Source organism: Rhea americana, unplaced genomic scaffold (assembly GCF_003343005.1).
Source record: "Rhea americana isolate MKP2758 unplaced genomic scaffold, rheAme1 scaffold_80, whole genome shotgun sequence".
Taxonomy (NCBI): domain Eukaryota; kingdom Metazoa; phylum Chordata; class Aves; order Rheiformes; family Rheidae; genus Rhea; species Rhea americana.
The window spans coordinates 947,096-974,804 of record NW_028186979.1 but is presented as its reverse complement, the minus strand read 5'-3'; the positions used below and the strand labels follow the sequence as shown (position 1 = coordinate 974,804).

Genomic DNA, 27,709 nt, shown 5'->3' with positions numbered 1-27,709 from the left:
GCTKTTTTCCATACCACAATAAATTTGTGGTTTTGGAAGCATGTCATGCCCAGTGAAAAAGCAGTRGTGGAAGTAACTGGTACAAATCACATACATTTGTGCTAGCATTTCCAAACTTAAGAAACTGGGATGCAGCAGCACCTGAAAGGACTTCCAGATGATGTCCGTATGAGGAGTACAGGATATGGTTGAATCTAATGACTTTGGGTCCTGAATGATAAGCAGACTGTGGGAGCAGTGCGTAAAGGCAAGGTTAATTTTCTTCAACAGTAAATCCTTCTGGGAAGTCCCTGCTGATTTTGAAAGGTCAAGTTTTTATCATTCTTGATTTTTTTCTCCCCTCTTTAGACTACATGATAACTAGAGAGTAACTGCTAGATTTGTTAGTATCCGGTATATCATTTGACATGCTGTATTTATGCAGTAATGCATTGAACTTTGTCTTGGAAGCTAATGGTACATCACCTGTATACCTGTCTGTGTGTGTGTAGGGAGCTAACTTAACTACCCATTCGAGTCATTTGCCTCTCCTTTGACACCCTTGGTAGCTTAGGCTTTTCCACATTAGTGTTTTGAATTGTCTTAAACACTGATTGCATTTTTTTTTCTGCCTATTCATTAGCTGGATGCTGATAACTATGAGACTGATCCATGTCTGAAAGAGATTCGGAAAGCAGAAAATTATTCTTGGATGGATATAATAACTATACAAAAAGACAAGCTTCCAAATTACGAAGAAAAGGTATGCAAGTCACCGCTTTTGGATGAGGAGTTGAGCTCTAAAGTCAACCACTAGAGTGTGCAGCCAGCTTCTGACATGTATATGTAGACTCCACTCTTTAGAGATGAGATTATTTCCATGTTTAAAATACATCCCGTACTGATGTCCTTATCAGTTTTATTATTATTTTGAAAATAGGAGAGGATAGACTTTTTGCTTTCATAGATTGCCTTCAAGGATTTTTAGGATAGTTTGGTGTCATGTTGGAACTAAGGCAGTTACAAGTAGAACCCTGCAAATCCTAACCTGTTCTCTGAGAGCCTCAACTGGGTGAAGGTGGGCTGTTGCCAGCTGTGGGCTCTGAAGGCTGAAAAATGCATTAACTGAAGAATATCTTAGAGTCTGACTACTTGCAAAATTAATCTTTTCAAAATATATATTAATATCATGGAATATGAGGGATATATTCCTTTAGCAAGAAGTTTTTTTTTTTTATTTTTTGTATTTTTTTAAAAAAAGGGAAGTTGATATCCTAACTGTTTCAAAACAGAAGAATTTGAACACTGTCAGGTTCTCAGATAAGTGTTCCAGAAAGAACTTTCTCTTCCCTGTCTTGGGATGTTGGTATGCAAGTCTGACTTGAATGCAATAACTCAGGGGATTAACAGTGGTATTTCACCATATTTTCATTCAATATTTGTCTACATATCTTTTTTATTTTTTCAATCTTATTGTATTGTACTGATTTAAAGTTCTTGATAAGGTGAAATAGATGAAGTACTTATTAATGCAGTAGTTGGGCCATGTTTGGCAATAATTACTTTTTGATACAGAAAATGAGGTATGGTAGTTTGTGAAGCTAGTTCAGTCTTCAACAACCRTCAACCTTAACTGTGGGGATCAAACCCTGTGACGGGAAGCTTTGCCCTCTCCTCTCTCAAATGGATTTGAGCGTTACTGTGACTCAGTGTTCTTTCTGTTTATTGTCAGTGATGCATCTTCCTTTGGAAGTACAGCAATATGGTTAGAAGTGTCCTGAGACTGGGTATAGTCTCAGGTCTGACCAGAGACTGGTCTGACCAGATTGACCACTTTAACTGTTAACGTCCCTTAGTTAAATGACTATGCAGTTACTGTTTAAAATCTTCTGGTTTTTTAGGCTTTGCCAAACGTTTCTACAGGATTTCTTTGCACTTTTTCCTATCTTCAGCAATCTTAAGAGACATTTGCTATCCCTAGATAAAAACATTTTATGAAGAACATTTGCACCTAGATGATGAAATTCGCTACATCTTAGATGGATCTGGCTATTTTGATGTTCGAGACAAGGATGACAAGTGGATCCGTATTTTCATGGAAAAAGGAGACATGATAACCCTCCCTGCTGGCATATATCACCGATTTACACTGGATGAGAATGTATGTTGTTACAGATTACAGTAAGTTTTGGTGATAAATCATACAATCATAGAATGGTAAGGTTGGAAGGGACCTCTGGAGATCATCTAGTCCAACCCTCAGCGTAGCCCATACGGGGATTGAACCCGTGACCTTGGCATTAGCAGCACCACACTCTACCCAACTGAGCTAAACCTGCCCCAAAATATGTGATTGTATTTCATATTAGTAAGTGYATGCCATGAGGCTTGCAGTTCGTTAGCAAACTGTATTAAATATGAAATAGGAAAATGAAAAATACTAAATAATTCATAGCATCTGAACTATCATCTGAACCTTTCATCTGTAGGTCACAAATCTAACTTCAGCTCATCAGCTGTAACTGCAGGTCATTGCCACATGATACTTGTGGTGTAGCTGATATGACAGTGGTGTGCCAAGCCCTGTGGCTGTCCCTCGCACAGTTGCCACTATGTTTCATTGAGGAGTGGAGATGGATCCTTAGTGTTGCCTTGTTGATTGTCTCTTGTGGGGGTAAACAGAGCAGTGTTTATCTGTGTGCAGCAGTGCCGTTTTTTCATGAGCGCTAATCACCTTCAGCGTGATTTAAGGGTCCAGAACTACTATTTGCAGCTAGGAGATGCTAGGCTGAATGTTGCCTTCGCAGTAACTGATCAGCTTTAGGAGGGTATTTTTGGCCATGGGCTTGTGAGATTGCACACATAGTTGTGGTCTGTGTGCCTATGTTTGTAATCTCGGCCTCAGCCCTGGAAAATGGGGGCAATTTGTACTGTTGTTCCTTTGTGTAGGAAAACCCCATCTCTGACACACCTCTGGTGTGTGGTATAATATTAAATCAGCTGCCTGGGTAGCAGATACTGCTTATGTAGGAAAGGAAAGCCTGACTTTTAATGTCTGCAATTAGAGATTTGAAGTGAATCGGCTACAGTTGCTGATTTTAAAGGCTTTTTCTTTATGTGACCAAAATACGAGGGGATATGGGTTGRGAGTTGGGAATGGGTACAGATTGAGACTTCAGGAAGATGTCTTAAATGCCCTTTTCAGGGACAGTAGTCCAGAAATGCTATCTTCATATTCCTACTGAAGTTTCTTATGTATTTCTAGACCCTTCAGATCTTTACTGCCTAACTTTACTCCTGACGTTGCAGAGCACCTGAATGCAAGATAAGCACTTACTAGCATTTACAAAACAGATAGAGCCTAAATTTGCAGTGTAGTTAAGAGGAGAAGAGTTCCCTACAACTCAGTAGTTAGAGCACTTTTCCAGGATATAAAATTCCCTTCTCTGCTTCCACAGCTGCACTTTCTGACCTGATTAGCTGGCTCTAGGGGCTCTTTATTCTTTCTTCTGAAGTCTGAAGACTCATCACTTTCCACAGCATTATTTGTTGACTGGTTTGTGCATTTCCATCCAGCTTTTCTGGCTCCCACTCCGAGGCTTCTGATATTCCTCAAGCATTGTGTAGCGACCTTGGGTGTTATGAATGTCACTGTATAACTAAGTAACAAGGAGTTAAGTTCCACATTGCTCAGTATTGTGGATTTAGTGCAAAATAATTTGCACAGAACTACTTTTTTGCTTTCTTTGAAACAGAAGCGCTATGGTTTGCAATGCAATGTAGCGATGCTTAGTTGGAACATCTCCCGTTGCAGTAGCTGGGAGCTGGAAAGCAGCATAGTGGTACGATTCTCTGGAACATGTGGAGCTGTCAGTCTATCTTGAAATGCTCTTGAAAATTGCTACCTAAGTGCAATGAAACTGTTTACTTTGGAATTAAGATCCTGTAGAAAGGAGCTCTTCCAGTACTTTGTGACTTTTATTCTTTGACAGAATTACGTGAAGGCAATGCGGCTATTTGTTGGAGAACCAGTCTGGACAGCATACAACCGGCCAGCTGATCATTTTCCTGCTCGGAAACACTATGTGAAGTTTTTGACTGAAGCAGCACACTAATGGTTTCTGAAGCCTGATAGGTGAAACTGCCTTAAGCTCTGTCAGAATAAATGTAAATGGTGTCTTGTATATACTCTTAGAATCATAGAATCATAGAAAAGAATAGGTAGAAAAGTCACCTGGAAGTCATCTAGTCCAATCAATTGCTCAGTGTAGGGGCAACTTTGAAGTTTGATTAGGTTCCTCAAGGCCTTGTCTACTTAAGCTTTGAAAATATCCAATGGTGGAGATTTTACAGTTTCTCTGGGCACCTATTTCAGTGCTTAACCACTGTCATGGGCAAGAATTTTTTCTTTATGCCCGGTGTGAACTCCCTTGTTGCAACTTGTGGTTGTTGCCTCTTACCCATTCACTGAATGCCTTAGATGAGTCTGGCTCTATGTTCTCTTCAATCCTTTCCTCTAGTAAGAGACTCCAATTAGATCCCTTTTACCTGTCTTTTCTCTAGGCTAGACAAATCAGTATCCTCACCTGGACTGCCTCTAGTCCAGCTAATGAAGATGCTAAACATTATTAGCCCTAATTTTGATTAGACTGAGGAACATTGCTCATAACCAGATTACAGTTAGACTTGAACCACTGACTAATTTGAGCCTCATGGTCCAGCAGATTTTTACCACCTTGCAGTCTGTCTCCAATCTCGTGATAAGACTGCTGTGGGAGTCAGTGTTGAAAGCCTTGCTAAAATCAAGCTAAATGACATTTGCTGTTTCCCCTCTTCTACAGAGCCAGTTGTGTCTTCCTAGATGGCGGTCAGGATGATCAGGCACAATTTACCTTCAGTAAATTGATGCTGGCTGTTCCCAGTCACCTTCTTGTATTTCACATGCCTGGAATGACTTCTATGAAAACTTACTTCATAATTTTCCTGGTGACTGAAGTGAGACTGACCAGCCTGTAGTTCTTCCTTCTCACCTTTTTTGAAGATGGATGTAGCATTTACCTTTTTCCAGTTACTAAGATTTCTCCTCATCTCTATGACATTTCAAAGATGATAGCAGCCTTGCAGTTACATTAGCCGATTGCATTTACACTTGCTCAGGAATCCATTTTCTATGCTTTTTTTCTTGATATTTCTGGCAGGTAGAATTGGGAGAGGTGGGCTACATTAATATTCATTCTGTTCTGAATCCATGCTAATGAAGTATGTGGGATTCTGTTTTTAATTAAAGAAAATAAACCCTCCTTCATTTTTGTCTAAAAATGTTCACAAGATAAATCTGCATGATCAGCATTTTAGTATGCAGCTTTCCTAGTTCTGCCCTGGTATGCAAAACTTTGTTTTTCTTGCAGTAAAATGAAGAAATTTGCTCTTATGACTTATTAATAAAATTACTTTGTCTTGAGTGTGTGTGGGTTTTTTTTTTTTTTTTCTTGTCCTAACATTAAAGACATGTTCAACACAGTGTTGCTTTTATTCCTTGTGCTGCTGCTGGCTTGTTCTGTAATACTGGATAAATCATTTACTGTGTGCCTCACTTTCTTTAGTTGTAAGTGGACATAAGTAGACTTAAATTTGCTCGTTCAGTTGCTTGAGGTTTTCAGTAGATGTTTGCAGTTGCACAGTATGTGCTGGCCCTTAGCAGGGGACAGAGGAGTGGTGTCTGGGACTATGCATTTGCTTTTTACAATGACAAGATCTGTCCATGCAGATAGTCCCTTGCTCCAACTTCTAGTTGGTGATGAGAAACACAGATTTTTCACTGACACTAGCTTGTGTGGCTATTTAAGCTGTATGCAATTAATACCAGCTCCTATTTTGCAGCTTTCAAAAGGAATATGAATCTAGAAAGAAGTTGAAATTTGAGCTTATGGAAATCTTCATAAGGTAACGGACAGATTAGACTGATTTAAATTGCCTGCTGCCCTTCTGCTATGGGTAGAAGGACATCCTGTCTTCAGCAGGAGACAGTATTTTCATCATTCTGTGGCAGCATTACTTACAATGATTTGCAGAAGTTTTAATTCTTTAAAAGTGTTTCTGAAAACAGATTTKCTATTTTGAAATGAAATTGTGCTAGCTTTTAAAATAAAAGTCRGAAACGATGAGTAAAGAAGGCATATATTTCCTGCCTTGCTTGCATGACGACAGGGCTAGATACCCAACTGCTTGTTCTGCTAGTGCTAGGTTGAATTGGTGGAGGTGGGGTGCAGGCACAACCCAAGCTTGCAAAATGCAAGCCCACACAGAGCTCATTTCTGCCTGCATTAGCTCTTGTGCAGTGGTTAATAAGCCTGGARGAAAATCAGTGTTATTAGCAAATATGAGTCCTAACCATAGTGGCACACACTTCCTCAGGCGGGCATGCATGAATGCTGTGCTGTGTCTCCACCTGCCTCTCTGGGTCAGGGGKTTGTGTGCAGCCCTCCACATCCATGGTAGAGGCATCTGAGTATGCTTTTGTCTTTCGCACAGCCYTCCCACACACTGGGACATCCTGTTCCCACTATGAACTTCTGGGATTTTTCAAAGACAAGCTACAGGAATAAATGATAGTTACTGCCTGCAGCAAGATTTATTTCTTTGACTTACATGCCCCCCAAAATTGTATTTCAGAAGGGAAAGTAAAATGACTACTTTTCCCTTGTGCTGGTATTAGTCCCTGGCATCCAGTCTAATTTATCTTCTCTCTGCTTTTATTTTCCTTTTTAACAGAAGTCGACAGGAGACCAGTCATTTCTCCTAGTTCTCCTATGGGCCCTTCTGTTTTGATTTGCTCTTTCTTGCTCTCTCTTGCTGCAAAAAAAGAGCAGTGGAAACAGTGAAGTGAGATCTTAAGAACTCCATTTACAGCACAGTCATCCCATGACAGACTGGGGGAGCTACTATAAGGAGAGGACAGGTAATGCAGTCTACTCAGGAGAGATTTACAGTGTGAAGGCAATGATGAGGGGATAAATAGTAAAGGAGCTGCCCATAGCAATTGCTTTCAACAATGTGACCTCGGAAACAAAACTGAACCGCCTTGCTTTGTTGTCTCAGAGGAGGAATATATACACCTGGCACAGCACCCATCTCTTGGCTGTCAAGARTAACACATGATAACACTGCTGAAGATCGTTCATCATTTTCACAGCACAATGCATTCTGCTGCTGCGAGGTGGCAGTGGCAGTGGGGGTCGCACTGTGAGCGCTCTTAAATACATGCCCTTTATGGCTTGGGTGCCTTTGAAAGGTTGAAAGCTTTGCTCTCCAAAAATATTTTTGTCAGCTGGGGAAAAAGGTAGTGCCGGGCCTGTATAACGTTTCTTCAGCTGTGAAAAGATTACATGGGAGATTACAGAAGAAACAGCTGGACAGAAAAAGTGTTAATAATAAACATTTATTCTGGAGAGTGGGGGGGAARGAGTGAGAACATACAGTTCCTTGCAGATGAAAAATGCATTTATTTTTACTGTCTTTTTTTGCAGGGTCTTTTTTTTTTCTTTTTTTTTTGGTCTTCCACAGCTCTAAAAGTGAGAAGTGAAATCAATGCTTTTTTTTTCATCCAAAAACAGGAGCCTGTTTTACTGCAGCTAGTGGAGAATCTTGGTGCATTGATGTAGTATTAAAATTTATGTAAGTAGTACCAGCAACACCACGTTGGCAGTGTTAACTCAGACAAGGGGAATACTTCAAACCCTCCAGAATTAGGTTAAAGAAAAAAAAAAGATGAAGTGGTGTTGAATTGCGAGCTTTGAAGATAGCTTTTTGGTACTTATGTATCACTTTTCACATTAACCCAACCTTTTGCTAGCACATACAAGTAACGTGTACCTGTGTTTCTCATGACCAGCTTGAGAGTGCTGTGGCCATGTTTTCTGCAGCTGAACTCAAAAGAAGGCTGTGGGTGATAAGTGGGCTTTTTGTAAAGTTAGATGAGCAAACAGAGGGCTGACAAAATCKATGACCCTGCCCTCCTTTTCCTATGTGCCCTGGCACATAAAGGGTTTACCCAGGGAAGCTGATTGTTGTAATGCTAAGCCATTTCACAGMCTAATGAATAAAATTCATCCACTTGAATAGGTGTCTTCATGGAAGAAAAAAGAAGACCACCTGTGAATGGTTGATGTGTGCTCATTAGAGCACTGGCCTAGAGCGAGGGGGTGCTGTTCCAAGTCCCTGCTGGGAATGAGACAAGAAGAAGATAAACACCTCCCTCCCAGAGGCCTGGTGAACACTTCTATCACTGCACGTGTGCTTCTGCTCTCAGGCTTTGGCGTAGGGGCTGYGCTGCCCTTCCAATGAAACTAATATCTACATCAGGCACCTAGTCCGGGGTATGCTGGGTGTTAAGTGCCTGTGAGATCTGAGTCTCACTGAAAGAAAATGCTAATGGAAAGGGGTGTCTCACCCTCAGCTGCAATTAGATAATTAGGTCCTTCCACTGYTGCAGTTAAGCAGAGGGGTTTAAACACAGGCCTCCTATAGATGTCTGACACATCTTGAGCTCTGTTTGCTCTGTGACTTTGGAAATTTTAGAAATGTGAGAATTAAACAGACCTATACACATYACTCATCAAATTCAGCCCTCTCCAAGACCTGGCTCTCAAGCGATAAATATTTGTTCAGAATATCTATCCCCCATGACTCTGTTTGCTTCCAAGCACTTCTCAATACCATATAGTGATCTCCAGTGCTAAAGGAGGAGTYGAGTTGTGCTTGTGCTCTGTGCTCATCCTTTCCTTGCAATCACCTTTCCTGTCTTTTATGCTAATTTAGGTCTCTTGAACACCAGGGTGTTGCCAAATAGCTGGCCAATAACTAACCTGGCAGGGCTCTGCAATCTCTGTGAGGGYTTTTAAGTCTTTCTGTAAGCCAAATCTTTTTGATCTCTATTTCACAATTTCGATAGTTATACTATTCTGTTCCCGATTTTGCATAAAAACTATTTTCCCGTGCTTCTCTATGCTTCACTCTAGAGAAGGAATAGTTCCAAGCTCCTGTAATATCAGAGACACAGACCCTTTGCAAGGAGACCAACTGTGCTGCAAGAGTTGCTGAACTGCAAGGACTCCAACCCAGACTCAAGCAGCTGTATTCAAGCTGTGAGGAAGGTAGTGCCTGTCTGAAAAAAAATGAGGCAAAGTTTAGAAAAATACAGTCTTTCTTGATCCAGGTGAATGGACAGTRAGGCTAGCAGCAAACCTATAGCCTCTGCATTTATTTTCTTACGCAGTCATGCTTTTAGAGTCTTCATCCATATTCGTTTTTCCTCCCCACTTGACTGTTTATTTATCTTTGATGTATTGTCCAGTGTGAATGTCTACATGAYACATTACAACACAGCGCTGAAAGACTCAGCTGTGTTGAGTACGAGCTTTAAACAAGCACTGAGGTACTGCTGTGGTACATTGCTCAGGGATACTGGAGCTCACTGGGACTTGTTCACTGATGCTGAACCTCCTACAGCCCAAGGGGGGAGTTGTCTAATGAGTGGCCGAGAACAGGCTGCTGTGTCTGGGTGCTTTGAGTCACTCCCTAAAGGAGCCTCATGTTCTCTTTCATTTGACCAGGTCTTAAGGTGGCCTTTGTGAGTCCTCTGCGATGGGGTGCCTATATATTGTGTTACAATGCACAGYGCAGCACTTCTGTAGAGCGCCAACTCTGGAGGACCAAGAAGCTGCTATTATTGCCCTGTCTGGAGGTTGCAATTCCTTCTCCCTGAGCAGCCTTCTGCGAAACCTGGAGCTAGGTGCTCTGGCTCCTCATTTAAGGCAAAGCAGAGCAGGGAAATGGTCCCCCAGAACTAAGCAGACCACTAGAATGAAATGGAGAAAAAAATGGCTGAGCATCTGAAGTGCTTCACAGCTCTGGCACCAAAGGGCTGCTTCTACTCAGGCTCTCAGTGGGGAAACATCTGAAATTTGGTGCCTGTATGAGATCAGCCACTTGAATAGGTGTCTTCATGGGAAAAAAAAAAAAAAAAGGAAAGAAAGAAAACCACCTGTGAGTGGTTGATGGGTGCTCATTAGAGCACTGGCCTAGAGTGAGGGGGTGCTCAGGTTCCAAGTCCCTACTGGGAATGAGACAAGAAGAAGACAAGCACCTTCCTCCCAGAGGCCTAATGAACACGTCTATCACTGCACATGTACTTCTGCTCTCAGGCTTTGGCACGGGGGCTGTGTTGCCCTTCCAGTGCCCATGGGAGCCTGAACTGTGCTGAACTTGACAAGTGTCAGATCTTCTGTGCACTCAGCACATCAGGTCCCAGTGGCAGGACAGGCACTCTCCTGCTTAGTTTTTTGACTGCTAGATTTGGCTTGAACTACAAATTTACTAGATGATAGGATGGTTTCCCAACCAAGGCAACCATTTAATACCAACTGCCAGAAACCAAGGCATATAAAGACTGAGGTGGCAGCTGAGCAACACAGAAGAATACACCTAGTAGCCGAATACCAGCTTTACATTTTTGGTCAGGCAGGCTAGGGGCCTGTTACTGTGTGGGAATTAGCTAATCAGATTGAGATTCTTCGTTGTGACAAAAGGCAGTGGCCCAGTTACAGACCAGACGGCTGTAAGCAGCCCTAGTCTGAATTAGGGAAGAGGGATCAGTTCTGCTCTCTGCCACTAGAGTGTGTTCCAGCATCTAAATTACTTGCTCAAACCCTGTTCTACAAATAATGGATTTTTTTTTAAAAAAAAAAACCAGCCCTAGTAATTCCATTTTGAAGCTTTTAACTTCAGTATTTTCAGTTTAGCACTGACAGTTCTGACAATTTTTCAAAGTCAGAAAGGAACTTTCTCTCTCCCTTTCCCTGCCTCAGATAAATATCATATACTTTTCCTCCCTTTTGTGTGGATAAATTACAAGCTATAGTTGCAGGGTTTTGGACAGATTCTTTTAATGGCAAGCACACTTACATATAATACAGAGCTATCTGCAAAAGACCACCCAGAGCTGTAACAAGATTAGCTGTTGATCCAGGACAACTGAGATAAGGCAACAATTGGATCCTCTCCCCACCTGCTACCTTTCTGTTCTTCCCTAACACCAAGACTGTGACCATTTCACCCACCGTATGAAGGTAAGACCCTCTAAATTTGTAATCACGAAGCTGATTAGAGAAGTAGGTAGGAAAGCAGCTTTCTGCTGTCACCTGAAAGTTAGTTCCGGAGCTTGTTTGCATTCAGCACTGCTGAACTGCTGTTCTTGTGCTCCATGCAGGTTCCTACAATGTGAAATAACTCATTAGTAAAATACATTTTTCCTAATGTTTTGTTAAAAAAAAAACGTAGAAATCAAGGTGCAAAGGAAGGGTAGTATCACCTCTTGAGCTCATATTATTGGTGTGAGCTTCCAGATAAAAATAGTCTTCTAACAACTTCAGAGTTTCCCTGGCCTTTGCTCACAACAGCAGCAATCTAGGCTGCTATTTTAGCAATGCCAGATAGGTAGAGTCTGGCTGCTGTGTTATTCCACCTATATGGAATAAATTTAAATCTTTATTTGATAGTTCAGTTCTGTTTTCACATATTGCTTAGATTGACTGCAAGTTGGAGAGGGAATTTAAGTTTATTACTATGGCTAAATATGACTGGAGATACTGCACAGCTTAGAAACTTCTGTTGGATGGCTACAATGTGTGGGATAAAGCCCATTAGTTGTTAGTATACAAATGAGACAGAGGTAACTTACCCGGTGTGCACAGATCACACCCCACTTACCACTCCAATCTGATTTGGAACACAGGTGTGCCAAGGGCTGCAGAACAAGGACTGTTTGTCCACCACCTTTCAGACCACCAAAATGCCAAAGAGAATCTTGTTGCCGTGCAGCCTATCCAGGTGGGATTGTTATTCCTCGTAGATCCTGCTGTTGTAAACCTCAGGGATGCAGATGAATCTGAAGAGGGTTTTTGTTGGCAAAGCGAGCTTTCATCCAACTTGCACATGACTGCGCAAGTGCTCATGCTGGTGTAAAAGATGGGGTAGATGGAAGAATGATCACCCCTTCAGCAGACAATCTTAGACTGGCTTAAGTCCACTGTGGAGTCCAAGTGCAGAGGCACGTTTGCATGTGCCTTTGGGGGGAACGTTTAATGGGTCCAGTCCAAAAGCTGAAGCACTACAAACATGTCAATGACTAGCTGGTTGGAGGATGTCAGTGTCACCTAAAACTATGAGTTAGGTACTAGAAATGGCAGATAGATGCCCMATTCCTTTTCAGAATCTGGGTCTCCATGCATAATGTAATTATTTGAATGTCTGAAGTACAGCTTATTTGCTCCTCTTTTAATAAAAAAGGAAATTTAAATGCAGAACTTCTGTTAAGGCACATTAAGCTTTAAGACTTGAATGCAACAGTCAGCTCATTCAGGCTACACTTTGCACAGCCTCCGTCACTTAGCCAGATGATACACTCATGCTGTGTTTTAGAACYGAGCTCTGCCCTCATTTACACCAGGAACCCTCATTAAATTCAGTTGAATTCATTGAATTTAACAGGATTGCCTGGTGTAATTAATGCTTCTAGGACAAATTTTGTCCTTAGCTTTAAGGYTTTAATACCATATATAGCATTTAGATGTATAACTTGTAGAACATACATAGGAAATTCAAGCACTTAACTTGTATATATGTTAAATCCAAACCATAAAGTGTCCAAGTGACATTGACACTATATTTCTTGCATTTTATAAACAGTTAACAATTTGCATAAATCCAGCAGTGATAATATGCCTTTGCATTTAAATTTTAATTATTCTGCAAGTCTACCAGGATGTCACTTGTTTAATGGCTCAGTGAGCTTAGAGGTCACCCAGTCCAAGCCTCCTCTACTGGAGTTTTTATCTAAGTAAAAGCTTCTACTAATAAGAACGCAGCAAACATGCTGAAATGAGATCTATGTAGTGATACATATGAATTAAAATTTAGAAAAACTTGATGAACAGGGGATTATGTTTTCAGGATTTTTTTTAATGGTTACTTGACTCTGACTAGGATCATAAATTTGAATACAGCCGGAACACAGGCTGTCATTTACATGTAAAGTGTCTATAAGGCACTACTAAATCAAAAAAGGAAGCATTTTATTTCTAGACTGCATAGTGGCTTCAGCATGCTGGATGATAGTGAATCATGCTATTTTTTACTTAGAAATGCAAATGACGAATCACTCTTCCTGAAAGTGTAGACTATAGTTGCAGAGGTGAATATATCAGATAACAGTCTAATACAACCTGACCTTAAGCAAAATACATGGGAATATCTGTTATATTATTATTAATTTACACATCATTGTAAAATATTCTCAAGGTCTTCCAGCACAGTGATGGTGGTTGCATACCAGGACTTCTCTCTAGCCRTAAGAAATCCTAAACACAAGAAAAAGTGGTCTGTGTTGGAGAAAACATAATACTCAAATTATAATGAGTGGAATGAATAATATGACATATTGGATCAGATCAAGAGTTGTGGCAAACTAAAAATTAAACTGATTTCAGCTGAATCTTAAAGAAACCGAGAATTTGTCCACTTATTGTTATACCTCAAGTTACAATATTTTATTACAGTATGTGTGTATATATATATTTATTTACACATATCATGTAAATAAATAAATATAGTAAGTATACTGTTTATGAACAGTAACAAATTACTCAAAGTAACTACTTTTATTTCACTACATTTAAATACTAATTAAAGCGTTGTGTGCATGAATTGTTTAAATCCACTTGAAGTAGGCGGTGCTGAATCTTTCATTTTTTGAGTTTAGCAGTGGTATCTGAGGTCAAGTCTACTCACATGCTTGTTTTTCTTGCACAAATTTAATTCAGATTCGGCTATGGAAATAGCTGAAATACTGATTTAAAATTTTTCAGTTGATTGGTATATATCTATTTATTGTTTCAGTATATAATATGTAAAACATACATATACTGTAGACATGGAACAAGTTTTGTCTCTGTGTAAGAGAAGCTATAGGCTTAAGACTTACATGAAGATCAGCAATTTTTAGGCACCCTCAATTTTTTACGTGTCCAGCTTGCAGCAGTTTTCAAATAATCTCATTTTTTGAGAACAACCTTTTGGACCCCTCATCTTAATGAGTTACTAGCCACTTATTTTAACAAGAGTTATTAGTTACTTAAAAATACAGGTGAAGGTGTTTACAGATGGTGAGAACTAGTTGATTGGTGTGGCAGATTACGTAACCCAAAGAGGTGTTTACCATTACAGAACTGGCCCAAGGCTGTGATTTATGACAACGAGCTACTCCAGTTGCTGAACGTTACTCTAATCTCCGAATGATCCAAAAATGACAAATAGACGTATACATTATTTATATTCACATACAATGATAGGTAGTACCTGGATTGATTCTTTACAATACAGATGAAGGGAGAAATGATAATAGAGGTGTGAAATATACTGACACCACAGAAGTACTGTGATTCTAAAATTCTGTGGTTCTAAAGAATGCCAAAATCACATATTACGATGCTGTTCCAGCAATGACAGTTGCCTTGTGCTCTGTCTCACCCCATTTGCTTCCACTATGTGTGACCCAGCCCTTATCTACCTCTGCATCCTTTTCCCTGGGCAATACTCCATGCGTGGCGTCTTCACTTTGGTAGTGGGAAAAGAGGGGGCCTGGGCTGCAATAGATTGTGTTTCCTTTCTCCCTGTCTGGCAATGCTCCTTTCTCTAGAGAGCAACATGCCACAAGGGAGCAGCAAGGTCTGTCTGCACCAACAGGAATCCACATGCCCTGGGACAGGCACTGGGAAGATGGCTGTAGTATAGGAGGTAAAAGATACATTTGCATGTGTATGAAAATGAGGGGGTTCCTACTACAATCTGTGCTGCATTTGCCACCATAGCAGGAAATATATCTTGGCCTGGTAACATTAGGTGGACTACAGAGTGGAAAGAGGAAAAAGGTAATGAAGAAAGGTTTAGTTCAGCAATAGAGAGGGAAATCCTCCACTCCTGTCCTCACCTTTTCAGAACCTAAATGCTTTAATTAAGAAGATGTAATGGCATCACAACACCAAAAAAGTACTGGGACATCCTTTAGTGTCATTCAGGTGATACAGTTCCTCACAGTATGGTGGCTATCTACCAATTTCACTTGAAAGCAGAGGACATTAAATTCTAGATCAATTCTTGCTGCTCCCTTCCTGTAACAGTTGAGCATACAACAGTACTACACTTAATATTTTGATGCTAAATGAGACAGAAACAATAAAAGCAGCTGAAGATATGTGCATTCAGAACTTCATCTCTGTAATACACATACTGATAGCCTGTCAATATCTTTTAGCTATCATCTGATGAAATTAGCTCATTACTCACAAATTACTGAAAGATTATAGCAATCATCAAGCTAAAGTAGGTCAAATGCAGTTTTTCCTTTAAAAAGAATGAGAGTAACTGATTGTTTGCATATCCTGTAATGAGGCATAACCATAAACAGTCATAGACTTGCATGGATGAAGCTGGCTATAGGTCAGCATAAAATCTTCACAGTGGTAGTCAGGACTGCTAGAGATAACATAGCTTCTGTAGTAATGCCACTGAATATTCATAACTGAACAGATTTTATTTCACATTTACACATTAGCAAGAGTATATACAATTTTAAAAATGAGCTTTGCTGGAAAAAAAAAGTTGGAAATGATCTATCCTAACTTGAGACACTGAGTATTAAAGCTATCACCCTCTTTGAGGGCTACAGCCTCTAAAAGGGCCTGCTTCTTCTGCATGCTGCGGGATGACTCCAATTCATACATAGTTGTCAAGTTGAAAAGAACGCTCTCGTGTAGGTAGTGTTTAGGGTCCTGCTGAACCATTCCTTCCAATTGCCGGAGGGAATCCTTCAATTTTCCCAGATAAAGAAGACAAACAGCAGCATTGTTATTAGCCTAGAGAAAAACATATTTTAAGTGAGTAACTGTATACATATGTGTGTGTGTGTGTGTGTGTGTGTGTGTGTGTGTATACATATACACACACACACACACAGAGACATGCACACACATACATATATGCATTTAGAAGTGGTGAGAGAGAATAAAAGAGATATATAGCATCTGCAGTAAAAGCAAATTTACTGTGTGCAAAAAATTACTTTTTTTTGTGTGTACAAGTAACTAAAATATATTATCAATCTTATATTCCAGTCCTTTCCTTTTTGTTATTTTCAAGATCTGTCCTGTGCCAAAAGGACTTCTAACAGCTGAAACTCTAGAAGATAAGAGAATCTAAAACATAATATAAATAGTACAGGACATTACTCAGTTAATTTTAAAAGTCAGTTGAAAAAGATGGCAGAAATTACATTAGCCCTGAATGCTGTCATTTTCATAGTTTTTTAAATGACTTCACTGTATCTTCAAAAGTCTTTTTCTCTCTAGTTTATCTATATAAGAGCCACACAAACAACAAGTAGAAATTATCTTGCCATGAAGGCATCTGCAACTGACTGCAAGTAAATTCAGCAGGTAGAGCAGTCTGAATAAATGCTTGGTGATCAAGTCCCATTCCATTTCCTCACCACACAAGGGGTTTTACGAGTTACCAGAAGATTTTGACAGTACAAAGCTATGCAACACATTTAGCAGTAACAACCTTCACACTTTCTGAAAGCTGTAGACAAAGGAAGAATACAGCCCTTTCTTTTGCCCCCTCTCTCCAGGAAAGCTTACCAGATCCCCCACAATTTATAACACACGCTATTCTACAGCCTGCAGACTGATGCGAGCTGTGTACTTGTTAAGCTCGGGCCCCACAGACCCCTTGGCCCAGGCTCCTGGGGGTAAGCTGCGTCCGTTCCTAGGAACGCTACCGCACAACTATGCACTGAAAGCTGCCAAATGTACAAATAACAAAAGTAAAAGCAGCAAACAGCTATTCTTTGATCTCTGCTCGTGATGGGAATCCTAGGCTCTGATATACAACATGTTAAAACGTTGATGGTATCCCTTCAATGCTATATGAAATCTCGTTAATCCTATATACATTAGCAGCTGCCATTACCTTTTTTTTGACATATATGTCTATGCTAAAAATAGTGAATGCAAAAAAACCTGCTTTTGCAAAGATCCTGTAAAATCATAATGTATTGAACTATCTACATGCATGACTAAGTATTCATTCCCTTCATATAAACTGATTCTACATTTTCCATCTTTGTATCTTATCTTTATGTATACTAAAAGCTCTGTGACACGTAGACATCATCTAATTGTTCCATAAAGCTCTGAGCACACTCTGGGTACTAATTAAATCCATGAATGAAGCATAACGAGAATAATTTAGGTATTCATTATAAATATATCAATTTGGAGATTTACCACAGCATTTGATGAATCAATCCTTAAAATTTCTGTGAAGAATCGATGAGCTTCTGCAAAATTATTCTGACCAAGGTGGAGAAATGCTCTAGAAAGTAAGTGACATATGAATGAATTATCTTGAAAAACTCAAGGTGATAATATATTTTAAAAGAATGGACACCATTTTTTATTTTTCCTATTACAGATGTGCAAGTTTCTGACATTTGCTCTTCACGGTGTAATTTTTAGCCAGCAAGGAGACATTGATTTACAGACAAATGGAGTGACACCTTGCATCATTTGGCTATTATATATTCTGCCTACCAAAGCAATAGTCTCCATTGTGTTTTTATTAATTAAAATGCAGTTACTCTCTTCCTGGAATTATTTCTCTTTAAGAAATGAGCCACGCTATACCATTTTCAGAATACTTTGGAATAGTATTTTCTAAATATATTAAGCCAATGTGCTAAACATTACACCTGAGCTCCCCATCATGCAGCTCAGTTTACTACTATATATGCTAGCATTCTTTGAAACTAACAGGCAGCAGCTTTACTAGCAGATCTGACTGCAGGATAAGGGCCCAAAATAGTTTCTCCTCTCTCAAGAGTTATTTATGCAAATGTGTATTGAAAAAGCAGAGTGAAAATATGCAGTGCCTGAAAGAATGAGAAAAAGCTTTGTAAAATCAACTGAAGGATCACAATTTCAATCCAGGATAATGTGACTGYATCAAGTAATACAGATCTCCTGGGTCTATATGCCGTTCAGTCTCACTTATGACAGACGTAGTTACAGAAGAGAGAGAAAAGAGAACGGAATTGTCTCAAGGGTAGTTTAATGCTCACAGTGCATACTTCGCAAAACTATAAAGTTTCATTTAGCTATTTATCTACCTGTTCATTAAAACCATAATTTGGCTCTGYAGTCCATCCAATTTGTGAGTCACTTTCTCAACATCTTGAAAATATTTTTCTGCAGTTTTTATGTCTCCGATCTAAACAGTAAAATCATAGTTACCACAATAAGAACAAAAGACATGCATCCTGATTAAAGCTTTCACAAAGGATAAGAACATGAAAACATATTCARAAGTCTCATTATCTGGTACATATGTACTGGGTAACATCTGTTATCAAACAAGATACTTGAAAAACAATATTAAGATCATGAAAAGAACACCAAAAGTAGGTACAGTTTTATTTAAGGCAGTGTTTCTCAGCTGTAGTGTGTAGAGCATCGCCCCACCTCCTCCTCTCTGTCTGCTTTTCAGGACCACGGGCTTTTGTTGTAACTGACTCCAAAGTTTACAAAACTAGCTGAAAATGAGCAAAGAGCAGAACTACTTCTCCTAAGACTATACAGCAAGTGAAGACACACTTGCTGCTCACCAGCAGAAGCAGTCAGTAGGCAGGAAAACTGGAATCCAGTAGCCTGGCAGCTTGCGTAGGCCCTGTCCTCAGCCAAACACACAGCCCATTAGTCAAAGCCAGAGACCACAGGGTGACTTCAGTGTCATCACTGCTTTGCAGGGAAACACGTCAGAAAACAGAAACAGTCAGTGAGGATGTTGGGCAGAGAGTCCATTTGCAGACTGAAAAATACTGGCTAGGGGATCACGGAGGCTGAAGGAATAAAAGATCTGAAAGCTTGCAGAAAGCAGAATGGATCTTAAGGAGGTCAAGGGAGGGAAGGGGAAGGGAAGGACATTCCTGGAAGGGAAGCAATATTTCAAGTACGCGTATGTCACATACATTGCTATCTGATACAAAAAAGACATTTTCTTGGAAGAAGTCCCCTTTGGTAAGTAAGTTACATGTTTCAAAGAAAGATGCACTTATTTTTGGTAAGGTTTCACAGTAGTGTCTGATTTTAGGCTGGAGAGATGGAAGTAGAAGAAAATTTACTACTAGGAAAAATAAATCTATCAGAAGGAGGGAAATTAAACTAATTCGGGAGCATAAAACATGGAAACCAGGCAATTCTCAGCTTGGGGAGAGGTTCCTCCTTTTTGTTCAAAACAGGACCAACATTACCAAAACTGTGACAAATGTGTTGAGCTCTCCTTAAATCTATCAAATGGTGACTATTATACAACTTCTCTAGGAAACTTATTCCAGAATTCAGGAATCTTAAACACCATTTGCATTAGAAAGTTTATTCGGTCTACCCTGCTGCAGTATCCACCCCAGTTTTTTGTCCTATCTATAATGGACAACGAAAATAGCATGATTTCCAGTTTTTAAGTCTTTTAAATAATTCAAGATTCTTATTGTACTTTCTTTCATATCTTCCCTTTTGGAGAAGGAAAAACAAATTTCAAGCAAATCAATTTTCACTCTTTCCTCATAGGTAATGCTTTCCAGCCCCTCTGGTCATTCTGTTCTCCGTATCTTCCCTGAGTGCCCAGAAGTGGTCACAATACTCCAGCTGAGCCCTCACCAGCAGTGAGAACGACAGTAGGATTACTTTATGTTTTGCATCTAAATATGAGGTTTGCTTTTATTGCACAGTATTTTAAATAAATCTGGCCTGTGTACTCACGTGTAGTTTGCTAGCCCTTACGCTAATTCTTTTCTGCAGAACGCTGCCTACTCAGTTGTTTCCCATTCTGTATTTGTGCCAACCTTTAGCAGTATTTTGCTTTTGTTCTTTAATCACAGCCAATTTACTATTTCAGTTTCCCAACTTTTCAAGATTATTTTACATTCTAACCTTGCCCTAGTGTCTGCACTTCTAACCATGAGAATAACCAGTTTCTACAGTAAATTCCCAGTTTGCTTCCCTGGKAGCTCGTAGAATCTAGATCTAACAGGTTTTAAGACTAATCAAATCATATTTGGGATCATGAATAGTTCTCATTTCCTAGTAGCATCCTGTATCTTGAAGCAATCATGCCAGACAACAGTCATAGCCATTTTTCACACTAAAAAGAGGGGAAACTGTTAATACTTTTATACTCTTTATACTTTTATTTTATCCATAGAATATTTAAAAGACTGAATTGGCTTAAATTAGTTATTAAATTAGTTATTAAATATTAAAAAATTGAGGTGGTTTTTGCCACTTAATTTTATTTAACTTAGTTCAGAAAAGGTGAGTAGCACTTCAAATTAATAATGAAAATTCCTCTCTTATCCTCAAATAATATCCTCTATTAACAAGTCTCCAATATATTCTGTATTTAAGTTTGTTAGTCTGGAATCCAAGATTATTTTTCTGAATTACTCCTAGGATTTATTTATTGTTTTTAACTTTGTTTTCCTGCAACCTGTTGCAGAGAATAAGATCAGACACCTTTTCACTTTTAAGGTTCTTTAATGTACTTATTTAAGTTGGTGGACAGTCTATTAGCAACATGCCCTAAAATACTAGRGACTACAATGTCTTCACTGCTTCCCCGTTTCATGTGAGTATTTTGTRACTCAGTTAGTTGCTGAGAGAATTATAGTGCTTCTTAAAATATTGTTGCATTAGGCTCTGTTTTTTCACATTCTTCAGTTCTCTCATCCCCATTTCCCATTTGTATTAAGACAACAACTAAACGCTTTACATTAGATTTTTATGCTACACRACATGTGAAAATAAAGAAGACATGATCCCCCAAACCGGTAAATTCAATTAAATAGAAAAAAAAAAACACATACAAACTAAGGATTTATATGYTGAAGAAAGTTAATCTTTATTTTCCACCTAGCTCCTCATCTTGAACTTGATTCTTCAACATTGCTTTGTTTTGTATGTATGAGGGCATCTWTTCAAACAGTATCTGTGACTGATAAATAGATAAAACCTGGCTCACTTGTACATCTACTGGATGATGTTCAAAGTTAACAGAACAGTCTGAGGTTATTTGGGAATCACTACCTGTTTCTGAGAAGCTGTGATATTTTGAGTATCAGAAAATTGTGTTCACATTTTACCTGCAAGAAGTTCATTTTTTTCACACAGTTTGCCTGGTCAACAGTGCAGATGCTAAACAGCGATCTAAACAAAATGATGGCACCAAGCCTGCAACCCATTTCCTTCCTTTGATTTCAAGTTTAAAAGTCCCTTCTTAGCTTTTTTTTTTTTTTTTTTTTTTTACCTGCACACTTATTATTTCTCTCCAACGTATCAAGATCTTGCATCTGTTGGCACCAGTATCCTCTAGACAGAGATGCAGATTTTGTAACCAAAAAGACGTCCTGACGAATTTCTTCCCCCCCCTCCCCAAATATGCTAGGCCAAATGACAACATTTTGAATTTAAAAGTGATACTTTTTATTAACTACTGTTAGAATCACATAATAATGCCAGCRGCTCTCATACAACATTCTGCTATGTCCTGCTTTCATGGTTAAACCACTACATACCAAAGATCCCTGTAACAACCAGCATCATGGAGCTCCACGACTTCAGATGATGCTCTAACAAAGTCTATTAACATCATTTTTTAAATTGAATGGACATATTTTTTTCCAAAGTTAGGAGACAGTCTCCTCCCACTCTCCTGAGAGTGAAGATATTTCTACAGTAAMCTGAGCTACTAATGGAGTTGAGAGAGTGACACTAGGGAAGACAGCAAGGTATTACCAAGTAACACACCAAGTCTCTCTTCCCATTAAGACAGAACTATTAATAACTTGTATTTCCAATAGTATTATCCATATTTACAGCATCATTATTTAATAAAGATAATTACCAGCTGTCTATTTCAGTAATAATGTACATGACACTTCTCAATATTAAAGTTTCTCTGTAATGATGGAGACCCACTTTAAATCAGAGACTTTTAAACACAAACACATTTCTATCATACAGTGAAAATAYATTCCTGTTAAGAACTGAAAATCTAGAACTGAATTTGAATGACACATTCTATGACTGAAAGCAAACAATATTATTCATGATTTAATTATCTATCACGAGTAAATTATTCCATTTCAATGCAATTTTATAACCTTAATACCACAAACTAGATTGTTTGTACATACTTCTGACAATTCAAAATTAAATTTATAATAGATAAAAATTAAAAGTTTGAAACATTAAGATTAGAAAATGACAGAGCTGCTAAGAACTTGAGATACTCAAAACTATCAGAAATCAATTGTTTAGACATAATATTTTCTGATAAAAAAGTCTTACTGCACTTATCTCTTACTATACTTAATATGATTAGTAAGTAAATAGCTGCATGAAAAGTTATACATATATGGTGCTGCTATCTTCTTTTAATGTGCTCTCCTCAGTGATATAACCAGGCTAAAAGAAGGAAACTCACAGATTCTTTTATATTAACTTGGCAGTGACAGAGTATGACTAAGAGTTGCATTCTGAAGCAGTGGAAAATGGAATTTTCAGTGAAATCCTGGCACTCTGAAGTCAATGGGAGTTTTACCATTAATTTTAAGGAGAGAAGAATTTTGCCTTTTGATTCAACTATTAGCATAATTTTCTACAGCACTGTCTTTATTCACTAATATAAATGCATGCAATTTTAATACTATGTAAATTTGTATTTCTTAGCATAATCTGATAATCTCACAGTGAAAGTGTTTTCTTTTTTACCATTGCCTCTATAATTTGATACATGCCCTATAAAAATAACTATACTTTTAGATGCAACAATTAATTACTCACCACAGTTGTCAACWGCAATAATACCTAGCAGATTTAGAATAAAATACATACCTGAAGGAAAATCCTTCCAATTCCACTCAACAGCTGAGGCTCTTGCTGTGGATAATATTTGATGACAGTGTGATAAGCATCTACAGCAAGCACATAGTCCTAAAGGGTGAAAAGCATGTGAACAGATATTTAAGCTCAGCATTCTTTATCCTTTATGTGTGTGTGTGAGTAAATATATATATACACATATATATATACATACATATATGTATGTATAATTTTGAAATGTTCAATATTTATACATATTCAAAAGACATATTCAAACAGAATTAAAATAATTGCGACTGATCAATGGGACAGAATTTCTACCTATTGCTGTAAGCGCTAGTTGCAGACTATTCTGGCCTCTTTTCAGTTATACTGGAACTGCAGAGCACGGATCTTCCTTAAAGTTCCCATTTTTGCAATTAGGTCATATTCTGTTTGTGGCTAAATGCCAAGAGAAAGAATTTGAACATATTCTCCTCCACTTGGATGAAGATTGAGGGTGAGAGTCAGAAGTCCTCTGTGCGACTCAGGTGTACATACTTGAAAAGTGCTGTATGATTCAAATACATGAATAACTTCCACAGTTTAACAAATTACTATGTCAAAGAAACTTCGGTATTTTTTATGCACATGGTCTTGTGAAAAATGCAAGGTAATGTGACATAAGCTACAATTTTATGCATGTTTTAAGGTGACATAAACTAGCACAATGGCTAAAGGAAACAAGTCCTGTTCTATCCCTTCACCCAAATCCTTGCTCCCTTCTCATGCAAAAGCAAAATGTGCAGTTAATCTGCCTGGAAAAATATTCTGGGCTAAAAATAACTGAGGACTGGGCTGACTTTTAACTCCAGGAAGCTCTGCAAGTGGCCACTCAATCACCTCCACCAAGAACGTGCCGGTGGGCTGGCCAGTGCAGCAGTGGCAGCTGACAGCGATCTGCTTGAGATCCAGTGCAAATGCACCTGCCACATGATGACCAATGAAAGAGGATTAAACTAAACTGTATTCACATTTACCACATGATAYAAGTGCACATGCGACCAGGTACTGCAGTCCAGCTGATTCATAGTAACTCATTAAACTGCAGTAATTCAGTGATGTAGCTGTGCAGTAAATTACTTTCAGGGCATGATCACAGGGGCTTTTGCAGGCATACATGAGAAAGTTTGCATGTGCTCTGAGCTGACTGGAAGACACTTAGTAGATACATTCAAATGGCAAAGGTTGTAGTAGTCACAGCTACAGCTTCTTTGATCAATTCAAAGCACAAACAGAGAAAGCCTGCACCTACTTATAAAAAAGYAGACATATGCAAGGACAAAAGACTTCTGTGCGGTAGTAATTTGGTGCTTCGTGATAATTCTGTCCTCCAATTTAATACAAGAATCTGTGAGGSTGTTCAGATACAAAAGATATCAAAGACCCAGTCTTTCAAAACTGCACGGACACCTTGGGACACTCTCTAGCCTACCACTTTTTTTTGGTAAAATTATAGCACTCATTTAACTTGTCTCTAATGTGACCACAACTGCTGCAAAAGACACTTTTTCTCATCCCCTGCTTAGTCTAGGGAGACAATGTGCCCTAGATGTAATAGTGTTTTTCCTGAGGCTGCAGTTGAGATGACTGAGCCCTACTTGACCCCTGAACTAGGCCACTACCTGGAACATATTAATTYTGTCACATRCATACAAAAATCAAAAGTCTTGGTTTCAGTTACTGATTTTTAAACTCATTTGTATTCCAATGGTTCAGAAAAAGTATCTAATTAAACCCCTTTTTGACTTTAGTCCGCCCCAGGGAATTAAAGTTGGKACATGATGGGTAAAATCAAAGATAACAAAAATTTAACAAATTAACAGAACCATCTATTCTATCATGGAAGTAGATTTTAGAGTATCCTGTATCTGCCAGATGACACAGAACGATGCTATCCTATGGCATGTTACAAAAGCACATTTGAAAATTCCTTAGGAAGCAAGGTATTGTAAAGTAGGTCTTATTTAGTAAAGATCTGGGTTTCATTCCCAGCTTTACTAATGGGACATGGCATAAGCACAACTGTCTATGACAAAGATAAAGGAGATACTTCCCAGAGGAATGAAGTCTCACAGGTTGTAAGGAGTATAGAAATATTAGATACTGCCAGTAAAAGAACAGTGACTACAATTTGTGATCTTAGGGCTTAAAGGTGGCATTGATGTCCACCAATGATTACCACTGTCACRGTCTTTACTTTCTAATAAATGTGTGTGTTCAGATTTTCACACCTTCATGAGAAATCCCAAAAGAAGAGATAAGGTTACACAGTCAGCAWGCAAATGAGATTTTACTTATTGTTTTATAATTAAATATTCCTTTAATTCTGAAAAATGAGGAACTAACATTAATTAGTCACATCCAAAATAGTTCTGGTAAGCAAATGGACCTACTAGTGCAAGAAGGGCAAACAGGGTTTGCTTTTTTTGATGCACTGTAGTGCGGACTGTATTTCCCATAATGGTCCTTGCATTACACATTTTTGTGTAATTTCTCCTCACTTTGAATAATTAAAATAGGATTTATGATACAGAAATAAGCATAAATGATTGTGATGAGTGGAATGCTGAAAGGAGGTTTTGAAAGCAGACTAAAAATCAGCTTTGGTTAAACAAACTTTATTGTTCATAAAGATTATATTTTGGGAAGGGAGTACAGGGACAATTTAGTCTTCCTCACTATCTAGCACACTTGTGGAAGGGTTATAAAAGCAGAGATTCACAGTGTTGTGAACTCAGAACAGTACTGCAGCCTAGTTAGGCAAGACATCATAATTCATGCAGTCTTCCTCCTTTGAATTGGAGAAAAGCTATAATCCTTAGGAATCACTCCCTTGAATGACCAATACAAGTTGCTGCCCCCTTCTTTGTAATGTTTCAATAGCATTAGGCTCAAATTAAAAACAATCCTAATGTTCTTGTTTTTACTAAGTAAAAGTTCTGCAAAAGCAAAGACAACTCTGAAAATAAACACCTAAAATACAAAATGTAACTTTCATTAGAGTACATTTACAATATTCATGTAAAGTACTCAGGTACTTATTCTTCAGAGAGGTAGAAGCCTGGAAAGATAATACCAAAAGTGATTTTAGCTCAGATGACAAGAACTTTAAAAAAGTTTTTACGATACTTTGATGGTGATTTAGTAAAATGACACTTTTTGCAATTAGATTGCTGAAGCAATGCACATCATTAGTTGCATTTTAAATGAGTATTCCCTCATGTTGCCACACTGAGAGTACAGTTTCATAGCAACTTAAGCTCGCAGTTCTTGTAAGTGAAAGTCTACAATGATATATGTTAAATGGTCCCATCTTCCTATCCCACTGCATTCCCACCTCCTCCCCTATATTGTCACTCATTCACATCAAACTGGAAAAGCTGACTCAGCTGCTATGTCTTGTATCAACATTCACTGTTTTTTTTTAGTTTTGTTGTATCAAGTTCCTTACCTGACTTATCACTTGGTTAAGTCCAATAGTGGTGCACAGAAGGAGCTAGAATACATTTTTAAGAAAGGTTGTACAAAGAAAAGAGGGTGAAGAAGAAAAGACCACAGAGTAAGACTGCCTTAAACTGCTGCAGAACTGTGTCATTAGATACCTATATAAAAGGATACAGCCAGGAGAATTCTGTACCTAGGACAGACAGTCCTAGGGTAAAGGAGAACTGTTCCACTACTGGTTTCCTGCATGAGTCTGGGTAAATCACTTCTTTGCACCCTCATTCACTATCTCTAAAACAATATACCCCTCCATATCAATAAACTAATGCGAGATTCAGCTATGAAACTAATGAAGCTCTGGAGCCTATTTAAAAAGACAAATATCACTGTGCTACATAAGCTTGGGTCAGATAAGCAATGCAGAAAAGAAACAACAATAAATAAACCTCATTAGCTTTGAGGATAGCTGAAGTAGATTAAAACAGGTATAGGCCCAGCATCTGTTTGAAGTTTTTTTTATTTTGAAGAGTTAATCCTGAAAAGATTATTTTCTACTAAGTATTGCTTAGGTGTTTTGGCAGAATGAAAAGGTTAATAAAAAAACCGATAATTAGTTTTTATTTTTTGATTAATGTTACAGAGAAAATTCTTTTACTTCAGTAATTTATAATAATTAATTTACTAAGAGCACAAGCTATTCTATTAGGTTAATAATACTTCAGAATCAAATAGGACCATATTGCAGTATTGTAAATATTCACTAGATGGCAATAGATGGCACTGACTCAGAGAATGAGAACAGAATTTCTTAATTTTATTACATGACCTATCTGAAATGAACAAAACATGGAATTTTTAAAGTATATTATACAATAGTGGAAACAATTATAACGGTGTAGAACTTTGTACAATTAATATAATTATTCAGGGAAAAAATTACAAGTGCATTAAAAATTACTATTTGAATAAATAGTTTCATATGGAATACTGCAGAGAAGACAATCATAGCATTGCTGGATGTTAAAATGGTCTTAAAAATTATGAAACTTATAAGTGGTCAATATAATTCTCTCACAAAATATTTGCCATATAAGCAGTATAAATTAATTTCACATACTACTCTGATTTTAATTGTAACATGCCTATGTTTGAAAATCTTTCTTAAAAGACTCTCTATTACTCCCTACAGGGATATT

The 27,709-nt window shown here is 38.3% G+C and overlaps 2 protein-coding genes across 3 annotated transcripts in view; one reads left to right on the top strand and one right to left on the bottom strand.

The window, feature by feature from the left end:
- Window positions 1–602: 602 nt before the first annotated feature.
- ADI1 (acireductone dioxygenase 1) lies at window positions 603–5,440 on the top strand. Its single transcript, XM_085322916.1, has 3 exons — window positions 603–742; window positions 1,961–2,140; window positions 3,972–5,440. Exons 1-3 carry the CDS (start codon window positions 692–694, stop codon window positions 4,092–4,094), a joined length of 354 nt encoding a protein of 117 aa, XP_085179042.1. The 5' UTR covers window positions 603–691; the 3' UTR covers window positions 4,095–5,440.
- Window positions 5,441–15,606: 10,166 nt separating this feature from the next.
- Window positions 15,607–27,709, bottom strand: part of TRAPPC12 (trafficking protein particle complex subunit 12) — a 58,434-nt gene continuing 46,331 nt past the window's right edge. The window contains exons 8-11 of one of the 2 annotated variants that reach the window (XM_085322924.1): window positions 23,040–23,138; window positions 18,260–18,360; window positions 17,379–17,466; window positions 15,607–15,947 (exon numbers count right to left, since the gene is read on the bottom strand). In XM_085322924.1, the coding sequence (XP_085179050.1) occupies window positions 15,705–15,947; window positions 17,379–17,466; window positions 18,260–18,360; window positions 23,040–23,138 (531 nt within the window). In that variant the 3' untranslated portion in view covers window positions 15,607–15,704. Of the gene's footprint in view, window positions 15,948–17,378; window positions 17,467–18,259; window positions 18,361–23,039; window positions 23,139–26,448; window positions 26,566–27,709 lie in introns of those variants that run through there. The other variant, XM_085322925.1, reaches the window with a different exon arrangement.